Consider the following 11,931-nt stretch of genomic DNA (forward strand, 5'->3'; position numbering starts at 1 on the left):
GCAAAGTGGACGATGTAATAGTAGCCGCATCATCCTCCGTTGGTGGTGTAGGTTTTGCTATGATCAATGCAGAAGCTGCTATGTTTTCCTTTTGCTTTGGCCTCCACACTTGTTTTGGGGGTACCATGGACGACTTTCATTGAAAAATTTATCCCTTAGCTTTTCTGCTTCTTGTTCCTCCTTCTCATGACTCCTCATGCGCTGCAATCTCCTTTTTTGCGCCTTGGTCAGACCGGAAGGACACCACTTAGGCTGAGTATATTTTGGATCCCTCGACTTGGCCTTGCTTGTTCTAGCTTTATGAGCATTAGCCATGGGACCCTGCTGGACAGCAACCACATCTTTATTAGAATCAGCCGGATTATCACCAATAATCGGCTCTTTGATTGTTAATTCTTTAGTGCCTATCATAATAGTTTCAGCACTAGTATTCTTCTCCTTTTGCTTGCCAGGCTCTGAAATTTCAGCACTTGGTGATTTAGCATGCCACACTTGCTTGCCAACCCTTCCATGATTATCTTGCATTGGCCAATTGACACCGTTGTGCAAACGGCCTCGTGTGGGATAAAAAAGCCTCTCATGAACGGGCCTCCTTGGTTCAGCCCAACCCGGATGAAAAGCATAAGGGGCCATTGGGGGCTACCCCCATCCTCCATTGTAGCGTCCCATGTAGTATGGCGCACAGGGGGGTGGCGCCATCCATGGTCCCGGTGCCCATGACCCATTTGGCCTTGCGTGATGCTAAAATTCTTCCCCAGGAGGTGACCTTGAGCGCTTCAAGTTTAATGCCCGGTGAGAGCTAGAACCGACCGCTTGATTGGCATACTTGGACAACAGCATATCAAAAGTTGGCTTGATTCTCTTGCGCTGCACTTTAGCTTCATTCGTCTTCCACTTGGCAACCTCTGGACTCTTGGGCTTAACAAATTTGACATGAGTGTTCTCTTGCACTTGTAGTTGCCCCCCCCCCCCCCGAGTGTAGGATTCTTGATGGTGATCTTGATTACCTCCTTTCCACCGGGTTGCTTGTCAAGCACAACTTGTCTCCCAAAGACCTTGTCGCTGTCCTTATTTTTCGTGGGCTCACCAATGACAATATTATTTTTATTAGCTGATTCGACTATGTTGGGCTGAATTAACATCTTCTTCCCCTGCAAATCCATGGTGTTCATTGGGAAAGGATGCTTATCAACTTGCATCTCAGAAAAATTCAATCGTCTGTCATTAATGGCCGATTGTATATGTCATTGAAAAACATTACAATCATTACATAGCATGAGAAAAAGAATTATGATACTTGCAATAAGCACGCCGTTTCAGCCCTTCGTACGGCGGTGAAGTATGAGATATTCTAATAATCTTGGCTTGCAACAAAGCATCAAATATTTTATCACACTTAGCAATGTTGAAAGTCAATTTCATCTCTTCATCATGATTCTTACGAATCAGCTTTAAATCATTGCAAGTAAACAGTTTGGCCTTAGATGGCCAAACAAATTTAGCAGCATAAATATCACCCTCATCGTCCGAGTGATCACTATCATACTCAACCATATTCATCTTAGGACGATCAGTTTTATATCTATGCACCTCTTTAAGACTTTGCTTCGGCTTTCCTGACCCAAAGCCCTTTGCAAGACTTGGTTGATACTTAAAAACGCAAGTCCTTCTAGGCTTTCTCTAATATGAGTTCTCAACCCACTAAGCACAAGATCAGCCAAATCTCTCTCAGTTATCACCAAGCTATAGCACCGGTTTTTTGTATCTCTAAATCTTTTGACATAATCGGAGACCGATTCATCATGCTTTTACTTAACCGATGTAAGATGAGATAGTTTAAGCTCATTGTCACCACTGTAGAAGTGATCATGAAACTTTTTCTCCAATTGAAACAATGTAGTAATAGAACCGGGTGGTAATGCAGAAAACCACGAGAAAGCAGTACCGGTTAAAGATAAAGGAAAATAACATACTTTCCACTCGTCTCGTGAATTTGCCTCACCTACTTGTGCCAAGTATTGACTAAAATGCTCCCATGTAGTCTTTTTCCCTCTCTGCTAACCTTAACAAACTCTGGAACTTTATATCCGGGAGGACATGGCACGGCATCAAAAATTTCTAGATATGGTTTCCTAGAAATTCGTGGTTTAGGTAGTTCAACCCCACAATGCTCTCGAAACACCCTAGACATTTCCTCTCTGACATTAGCCCAAATATCATTCGTATTGAGTGACGTTGCGTGTGGTTGTGGCGCATGGTGAATATGATTTCTAATAGTTGGTACAGTGCTAGTCGGAAGATATGGTGGTGTGTATGTTGTACCATAGTTCGGCAGCAATCCACTTGGACTCGCCAAACCGTAACCTAGCAATGCAGTTGGATTCACTGAACTTGGTACGTTCATGGCAGGATTAAAGGGTGGAGCAACAAGTTGGTTTGTCTGACTAGGATAATAATTCAACGGCACGGGCGGCGCCGATGAAATAGGTAAAGTTGGACTAAAGTTTTCCACACTAGCAGACATACTACCACTACCATGATATGACTGAGGAGTATTATTTCGAGCAGTAATATTGTCTATGATAGCTTGGTAAATAAGATCATTATTCTGAGCAATAAGAGTAGTAATTTCAGCCCACTGTTCAGGAGATAAGATTTTGCTTACAGCCGGTTCTACCTGCCCATTGTGAAGAGGAGGAAACTTGATTTCTTCAATTGAAGTGATGTTGCCTTGGTAATACTTTTTGAACTTAGCGAGGAACTCTTGCATCTCCTTCTCTTCACGCGCCTTCTTGTACTCCTCAAAAGCTTGGCGATGTTCTACCGATAATTCCTCAAAATTGGGCTTGATGATGTTATCGGCATCCACTTCAGATGGCTTGGGAAGATCGACCATGATGGATATTGATGATTACTCTTTTTCCCCAGCGGAGTCGCAAAAAAGTGTATTCGCACACAAACACATCACGTGTACCCTCGACACCGGGGGTGATGCACTGCAGCTCACGTCGAAGGAATCTCACCGGAAACGCGATTCGCAAGTCGACCGGTGAGAGCTTTTGAGGACCTGAAACCCTACACTCCCGGGATGGACCCCATCAGGGAGTGCGGTGGCTATTGGCTGCCCTAGGTCGGCCAAGCCGCCCCTAGAGCCTCGCGATTCGCAGCTCTCTAACATGAAGAACGACGAAGAACGAGGGAGCAAGAACAAGGGAAGGACAAGACGTAGATGAAAAAGTTGTAGATGTGTTTGTGATTGTGTGTTCAATCGGCCGTCACCCCTTAGGTATAAAAGAGGGGGCTGGACTTCCCATGCAAGGAAAAGGCTTGGATTCACGTGCACAACCCTAGTCAAATTCGGATTGGTTTTGTCCGAACTTTCCAAAATTGTTCAGTCTAAAATTTTCTGCACATTATGGGTCTTTTTTGAGGTGGTAAACGACCTCGGATGGAAATGAGCCCAAAAGCAATATTGACCGTTTCGACAAGAGGAACAACTTTCATGTTGAACGTTTTTTCATCAGAGGTCATCTCGAATGTCAAATCGCTCGCGCAAAACAGCTAATTATTCACGCAGCTCACCAGACATACCCACATATGTGTCCGGTTCCGGGCGTCATATTTTGCTCATTGGAGGGTCGCGCTGTGCGGCCTCTAACTTTTGCACATGACATTGGATTGGGACGATCCTTATATCAAAATCTATCGTTTCGACGAGACGCACAACGTTCTTGTTGAAACTTTCTCCATTTGAAGCCATATTCATTGGGTTACTGGATATTATTTAATCTGGTGTCGACATGAGGATCTCTGAACTTGTCATAACTTTTACATCCAAGCTCCGTTTTCGCCCATCTTCATATTCATCTTCATCTTCTCGAAAAGAGCCATTTCATGATGACTTTCAATAGTAAGTTCGAATTAATCTTGACATAGCTTCAAGCCACTCTTTATAAACGTGCCACTTTTGAGCATCAACAAACTGTTTGGAAGTATCCGTGAGGTACGAGGACTCAGCAATATCACACCCGCGAGATCAAGACTATTTAAGCTTATGGGTAGGAGAAGGTAGTGAGGTGGAGCTGCAGCAAGCACTAGCATGTATGGTGGCTAACATACGCTAAAGAGAGCGAGAAGAGAAGCAGCACACGGTCGAGAAGCTAGAAGTGATCCTGAAGCTACTTACGTTCAAGTATAACACAAGACCGTGTTCTCTTCCCGGACTCTGCCGAAAAGAGACCATCACGGCTACACACGGGGTTGATTCAATTTAATTAAGTTAAGTGTCAAGTTATGTACAATCGGATATTAAACAAATTCCCATTTGCCAGATAACCACGGACATGGCTCTCGAAAGTTTATACCCTATAGGGGTGTCCCAACTTAGCCCATCACAAGCTCTCACGGTCAACGAAGGATATTCCTTCTCCCAGAAAGACCCGATCAGTCTCGGAATCCCGGTTACAAGACATTTCGACAATGGTAAAACAAGACTAGCAAAGCCGCCCGATGTGCCAACAAATCCCGATAGGAGTAGCACGTATCTCGTTCTCAGGGCACACCGGATGAACACTACGTATGGCAAACAAAGATACCCCAAGTTGCCTAGGGGCGGCACCGCAGGTGGCTTTGTTTTGGACCAACACTCAGAGAAGCACTGGCCCGGGGGTTTAAAATAAAGATGACCCTTGAGTCCGTGGAACCAAAGGGAAAAGACTTAGGTGGAAAATGTTAGAACCAAGGTTGGGCCTTTCTGGAGGATTTTTATTCAAAGCAAACTATTAAGGGGTTCCCATAACACCCAACCGCATAAGGAACGCAAAATCAAGGAACATAACACGGGTATGACGGAAACTAGGGCGGCAAGAGTGGAACAAAACACCAGGCATAAGGCCGAGCCTTCCACGCTTTACCAAGTATACAGATGCATTAAAGTAATAAGATATAATAATGATATCCCAAAAAAACCGATGTTCCAACATGGAACAAACTTCAACTTCACCTGCAACTAGCAATGCTATAAGAGGGGCTGAGAAAAAGCGGTAACATAGACAAACAACGGTTTGCTAGGAAAGGTGGGTTAGAGGCTTCACATGGCAATATGGGAGGCATGATAAGCAAGTGGTAGGTAGCGCGACATAGCGATAGAGCGGACGACTAGCAAGCAAAGATAGAAGTGATTTCGAGGGTACGGTCATCTTGCCTGCAAAGTTCTCAGAGTTGTCGAAAGCTTGATCGTCGTTAGTGTACTCAACAGGTTCCTCGGTCACGTACTCGTCTCCTGGATCTACACAAAGGAAGAACACAAGCAAAGGACCAACAATTAATCACGGTGCAATGCACAAGCAACATGATGCAATACATGGCATGATATGCAAGACATGATATGGAATGCATATGCGTGCTCTCGAAGGGAAATAATGAACAAGGCATCAAATTGGCAAACCAGGTGTGCCGCTAGAAAGATGGGATGATTTCGGTTGAAATCGATATAAAGATCACCAGAAACGGATGCACGGTTTGCAAATGGCAAGCAAAACAAGAAGGGTTAATTGGATAAATGCCACTCCAATTCTGGTGATTCAGAAAAATGCCACTCCAATTTGCAAACTTCGAAAAATGCCACTCCAATTCTCGGATACATCTGTCGATGCCACTCCGGCCTTTTGAGCTGGTTTTTTAAGAAAAAACGCTGACGTATACGCCCTGTATTTTCCGTCGGACGGAAATGCCCCTGCATCCATCTGTCCAGCCCGTGCGTATCTTCTTCCCCTTTCCACTCTCCCTGTTTACGCTCCTCTCTCGCCAAGAACGCTAGCCGCCGCCGCACTGCTGCTGTTGCTCCACATCCAGGCCGAGCCCCTCCTGCTACACATCCCCGGCCACGACCCTGCTGCCCCACACCGTCCGCCGCGCCCTGCTGCTCCGCATCTCGTCCCGCTGCCCTGCTGCTTCTCACCGCCGGGCAGGAGTCCCAGCCGGCACGCCGCACCCCAACCGCCTTTCCAATCCGGCACCAGAACTCCCCTCCCCCTACACTATCTCATGTGGTCCTTCCGCCGGAGCTCGCTGCCAGCCTCTTCTGTCCTCACTCCCCCCTGCCTCAGCTTCCTGTACTCCATCCGCCATGGCAAGGAGGGCTGTCGGGGCCATTGGAGGTGGAGGATGCAGCTCGTCGTTGTTATTTAGATGATCTGAAGAGTAAGAAGAAAGAGAAGATTGCAAGTGGCCTTGTTGAATTTAAGAGGAAGAAAAATGATGCAGGCTGCTTGTCTTTGAACGAACTAAAGATTGCTGAATGAAGATTGCACAATGGAAGATCGAAGAGCTGAAGATTGATAGTGCAAAAATATGTGTGCTGTAAACAGACTGAGAATGCAAAAATGTATGTCTGATGTGCAGATTTAAGCAGAAAAATGATGAGATCATGCTTGTAATGTGTGCATATCTAGTGGCTGTACTGAAAAAGATGTAACATTTCTATGAGTAATGAAGAATGTGTTATTTTCCTGTGCAGAAGAAGCATGATTGTACTATGTAGAGGAAGCATGAAGTTAGTGGGAAAAATGAACATGACCTCGGCCGAAATACATATAATTTGCATCAGATGACATGTCATAATATTTTGCATCAATAGAAGATGAACCAAAATAGTCTTAAAGCTCCGGTTTGAGCATCAATAGTAGATGAACCAAAATAGCTAAGCTCCAGTTTAAGCAACACACATCAGGCTCTAGTTTGGCCATCAGGCTCTAGTTTGAGCATCACACACACACACACACACACACACACACACACACAAGTTCAACCTCTAGTTTGAGCATCACACGCATACAAGTTCCAGCTCCAGTTTGCGCATCACACACACATACATGGTCCAGTTCAAGCAAATTCATCCCCCAAGCCAATAAAGCAGATTTTTCTTGGTTCCTAGAGTTGGCTTGAGAACAGCATCACTGGTAGATGGTGTAACAAACTACAGTTTTTTGCTCTTCTTCCCTGCAGTTTTCTCCTTTCCAGTACCTTCACTTTGCTTGCCTTTCCCCTTGACTGGAGTCTTCTTCTTGACCGACGTCTTCTTCTTCTTAACCGGTGTCTTCTTCTTGACCGGCGTCTTTTTCTTCTTGACCGGTGTCTATTGACCTGCGTCTTTTTCTTCTTGACCGGTGTCTTCTTCTTGACTGGTGTCATCTTCTCCTTGACCGGCGTCTTCTTGACCGGTGTCGTCTTTTTAGCTGGCATCTTCTTCTTGATCAGCGTCGTCTTCTCCTTGACCGGCGTCGTCTTCTCCTTGACCGATGTCGTCTTTTTAGCCGGCATCTTCTTATTGACCGGAGTCTTCTGCCTGCAGGTACATTAAGAGCAAATGTCGGAACTAAGTATTGTGTGTTCATAAATATAATTTGTGCTAAAAGAATGAACATAAGTTAGTATTATACCTTTTATAATTTGCTATAGGTTCGTCATCTTCCACAACTTCCTCCTCGGCTGCAGTAGCATCTCTCTTTCTGCATGATAGAAAAAGGTGAAATGGATTAGCAACATGAACCCATTTGATGTAAACAAATTTTGTAAGTACAATGGAACCTTTTAGTAGGAGTGTGCTCCATTGGTGGTGGTTCTGCAATAACTAAAGGAGGGAGATTACAAGTTTTTGCAAAGTGGCCATTTCGACCACATTTTTTGCATTTAACCACTTTTCTTCCTGGGTCTGTAAACAGACTGAGAATGCAAAAATGTATGTCTGATGTGCAGATTTAAGCAGAAAAATGATGAGATCATGCTTGTAATGTGTGCATATCTAGTGGCTGTACTGAAAAAGATGTAACATTTCTATGAGTAATGAAGAATGTGTTATTTTCCTGTGCAGAAGAAGCATGATTGTACTGTGTAGAGGAAGCATGAAGTTAGTGGGAAAAATGAACATGACCTCGGCCGAAATACATATAATTTGCATCAGATGACAGGTCATAATATTTTGCATCAATAGAAGATGAACCAAAATAGTCTTAAAGCTCCGGTTTGAGCATCAACAGTAGATGAACCAAAATAGCTAAGCTCCAGTTTAAGCAACACACATCAGGCTCTAGTTTGGCCATCAGGCTCTAGTTTGAGCATCACACACACACACACACACAAGTTCAACCTCTAGTTTGAGCATCACATGCATACAAGTTCCAGCTCCAGTTTGCGCATCACACACACATACATAGTCCAGTTCAAGCAAATTCATCCCCCAAGCCAATAAAGCAGATTTTTCTTGGTTCCTAGAGTTGGCTTGAGAACAGCATCATTGGTAGATGGTGTAACAAACTGCAGTTTTTTGCTCTTTTTCCCTGCAGTTTTCTCCTTTCCAGTACCTTCAATTTGCTTGCCTTTCCCCTTGACTGGAGTCTTCTTCTTGACCGGCGTCTTTTTCTTCTTGACCGGTGTCTTCTTCTTGACCGGTGTTGTCTTCTCCTTGACCGGCGTCTTCTTGACCGGTGTCGTCTTTTTAGCTGGCGTCTTCTTCTTGATCAGCGTCGTCTTCTCCTTGACCGGCGTCGTCTTCTCCTTGACCGGTGTCGTCTTTTTAGCCGGCGTCTTCTTCTTGACCGGAGTCTTCTGCCTGCAGGTACATTAAGAGCAAATGTCGGAACTAAGTATTGTGTGTTCATAAATATAATTTGTGGTAAAAGAATGAACATAAGTTAGTATTATACCTTCTATAATTTGCTATAGGTTTGTCATCTTCCACAACTTCCTCCTCGGCTGCAGTAGCATCTCTCTTTCTGCATGATAGAAAAAGGTGAAATGGTTTAGCAACATGAACCCATTTGACGTAAACAAATTTTGTAAGTACAATGGCACCTTTTAGTAGGAGTGTGCTCCATTGGTGGTGGTTCTGCAATAACTAAAGGAGGGAGATTGCAAGTTTTTGCAAAGTGGCCATTTCGACCACATTTTTTGCATTTAACCACTTTTCTTCCTGGGTCTTCAAGAAATCCTCTAATTCTTTGAACCCTGGGCCTTCCAGGTGGCCTTTTCTCTTGTATAGGTGGGTAAACAAGGAATCCAAGGTCAACTTGCTCCCATTGTGTCCTATCAGTCATGGTTGGCAGTGCCCCAGCATAAGCAGCTCGAAATTTTGCCATGCTGTAATACTCATCAACAAAGGACTCAATCTTTGCGCCCCTCATTGAACAAATGAAAGTCAATGCATGAATGCAAGGCTGCCCAGAAACTTGAAATTTCCGACATGAGCATGTTCTCTGTTTTAGATCAACAGTGTGCCTCTGGTCATATGCTTTCACATCATATAGTGTAATCTCTGCCTCATGTTCGGTATTCCACGCCACTTTATGGGGCCCAATTGTTTTACTGAGTGCATTGAGCCTCTTGAGAACCTCGGGCAAGATTATGCCGGCCAAATACCTACCAACATGCCTCCTCACATTGAACTTCACCATTATTAGCTCTCTAATCCTATCTAGTAGCTCACACAAATTTAGCCCTTTCAAGTCTTTGATCTGCTTGTTAAAACTTTCAGAATTGTTGTTAGTGAGATTATCAACCTTGCTATCCACACCAAAGGCACACCTATACCAAATCCTATTGTTGTGTTTCTCAAGGTACTCGATAGCACTTGGATCAGCCTCAAATATCTTTTGCATATGCCATCTAAACTTGTGCTCTGTGAATCCCCTAGCAGCTGGGTACAAATGGTCTGTGTACACTTTACCATGGAATTTTTTCATAAAATTTTGGTATAAATGGCGCATACACTCCCTATATTCGCACTCGGGGAATACTTTGTCAACTGCATTTTCTAGTCCCTTGCAAGCATCACTGGAAATTACTATACCTGGTGGACATCCTACAGCCCTGCGCAGCTGCTGCATAAACCATACCCAGTTTTCTGTAGTTTCTGAATCAAATACGGCATATGCTACATAATACAACCAGTTGTGTCCATCAACTCCGGTCGCTGATGCTAACTGACCAACATATTTGCCATTGAGTGCAGTTGCATCTACTCCTATGTATGGTCAACATCCAGCTAAGAAACCATCTATGCAGGGTTTGAAAGCTACAAAGACTCTATTGAAATAGTACTTATCTTTTTCCTTGACCAAATCAATCTCAACAATACTACCAGGGCATCTCTTCTCTATCTCTGCTTTCCAATTGAACAACAATTGAAAACTATCCTCATATTTACCATGCATTTGTTCCAGAGCTATCTTCATACCTGCCCAAGCTTTGGAATACTTCAGCTTGAAGTTGAAGTCACCCTCCAACTTAGTTTTCGCTGCCTTTGCTCCCTCTCCTGGGTTTTTCTTCACCCAATCAACAAGCTTCTCTGCAACCCAACCTTGTGTTGCCATTCTGCTGCCTACAAGCTTTGTAGTAGGGCAATTGTGCTCAGAGGGAATCTTCTTTATCTACACAAAGATGCCATGATTAGTTCGCACACACAAAAATAGGATACATGTAGGATATAATAGTCATAAGAGAAAGGTGAGAAAATGCACAAATAATTACAACATGAGTAAGCATACCATGACAACTTGTTGATCACGCAACCTCGATGCGTGAATGCGCCAAGGGCAACTAGGATATGAGCAATTAGCCATGAATCTAGTAGAATCAGTCCTTACTTTAGCTAGCTCAAAGTCTTTTACCACAGCATGATGTCTTATTGCTTTTCTAAAGGTTACAATGTCAGGAAAAAGAGCCCCCACTTTAATGTCAGCATTATAAGGATCAGTGGCCACATTGTACTGAATAGGCATGTCAGTAACCTCTTCCTCCTGCTGGATAAGATGCTTAACATCAGAGATATCCATATCATCTTCGGCCTCCTCATCTTCAGCTTTCTCATCAGGTGTTGTAGCCAGTGCTTGCACTACGGCAGGTTCAGGAATGCTAACACCTACTAGATGTTCATCATCAACTCCAACATACTCCTCCTCGTTATCAAATGGATCAGTGGAAGGATTTTGAAGTTCTTGTTGTTGGTCAGCATGTGGCACATTAGGCTGGCTTGTACTTCCAACCTCTGATGTGACACTCTCAACTATAGGAGGCGGTGCAGGCTGAGTTGGCGTTGTTGGACAATTAGTAGTGTCGGTCTGGAGGTATGCTTGTGCATCATTCGGCTGGATTATATTTGCATAATTTTGAGTGCCCATGACCAATGGATCATCATTAGGCACAACACTAATAGGAACAAAATCTGCAATTTTTGATCCACCATTGAATACACTAGATCCAATTACATCCACCACTACCACACTAAGTGGCACTTTCAGCTCAGCTGCATACATATCAAACATCAAGTAGTGCTGCTCATCATGCAACAGCCTGACATTTTCACCCAACACTTTGTCAAAATATGAAACTGACACCAATTGATTAGTGCCAATGTTCAACTCTAAAGCTAGCTGGCGTGTTAATGCATCAACGCTGAACTTTTCTACGACTACAGTCCATAGCAAATTCCTTCCCTTCACATAAATCTTCCTACCATCAGGACTTGTGCAGAAAAGACCTCCACAACAATTTGTAAATTAAAAGCATTGCTGCCACTGTGCCTATGAAAATCATATGGGTAATCAAACATCAACAATTGGGGAAGAACCAAACACACATGCAACAAATCGGTGGAACTTGAGCATTTTTTCTACAAACTTACTGAGAATTCGGGGCCGGGGATGACATTGTTGCGGGGTTACTTCGAATCTTCGGCAGTGGCACTCGAGGATGCGTGATTCAAGTGGCCTCTAGCATGGCCACCGCCATGCTCGCTTGCTAGTGGTGGGGCGCTCAACAACAAGACGTCGGCTGGGGCTCCTACCCGGCGGGGGGAGAAGCAGCAGGACGGCGGCACCGGGATGTGGAGCAGTAGGGCGCGGTTGACGGATGTGGAGCAGCAGGGCGGAGGCTCGG

At 44.2% G+C, this 11,931-nt stretch overlaps 1 protein-coding gene and 1 long non-coding RNA gene across 2 annotated transcripts; both read right to left on the minus strand.

The window, feature by feature from the left end:
• Positions 1 to 7,332: 7,332 nt before the first annotated feature.
• LOC125531487 lies at positions 7,333 to 7,696 on the minus strand. Its single transcript, XR_007293260.1, has 3 exons — positions 7,588 to 7,696; positions 7,440 to 7,508; positions 7,333 to 7,345 (listed from the first exon to the last, which is right to left on the minus strand). It is a non-coding gene; the product is annotated as an uncharacterized LOC125531487 (long non-coding RNA).
• A 345-nt stretch (positions 7,697 to 8,041) lies between these two features.
• LOC125531486 lies at positions 8,042 to 11,523 on the minus strand. Its single transcript, XM_048695878.1, has 4 exons — positions 10,542 to 11,523; positions 8,851 to 10,424; positions 8,703 to 8,771; positions 8,042 to 8,608 (listed from the first exon to the last, which is right to left on the minus strand). Exons 2-4 carry the CDS (start codon positions 9,879 to 9,881, stop codon positions 8,230 to 8,232), a joined length of 1,479 nt encoding a protein of 492 aa, XP_048551835.1. The 5' UTR covers positions 9,882 to 10,424; positions 10,542 to 11,523; the 3' UTR covers positions 8,042 to 8,229.
• Between the last annotated feature and the right edge of the window lie 408 nt (positions 11,524 to 11,931).

This window comes from Triticum urartu, unplaced genomic scaffold, assembly GCF_003073215.2.
Source record: "Triticum urartu cultivar G1812 unplaced genomic scaffold, Tu2.1 TuUngrouped_contig_7235, whole genome shotgun sequence".
NCBI lineage: Eukaryota > Viridiplantae > Streptophyta > Magnoliopsida > Poales > Poaceae > Triticum > Triticum urartu.

Excerpts from the sequence above, each read along its gene's own strand:
- LOC125531486 (XM_048695878.1), bottom strand. The coding sequence starts at position 9,881 with ATGCAGCAGCTGCGCAGGGCTGTAGGATGTCCACCAGGTATAGTAATT. Across the intron at positions 8,772-8,850 it reads GAGCACACTCCTACTAAAAG|AAAGAGAGATGCTACTGCAG; the intron begins GTGCCATTGTAC and ends TCTATCATGCAG. Across the intron at positions 8,609-8,702 it reads CCTATAGCAAATTATAGAAG|GCAGAAGACTCCGGTCAAGA; the intron begins GTATAATACTAA and ends ATGTACCTGCAG.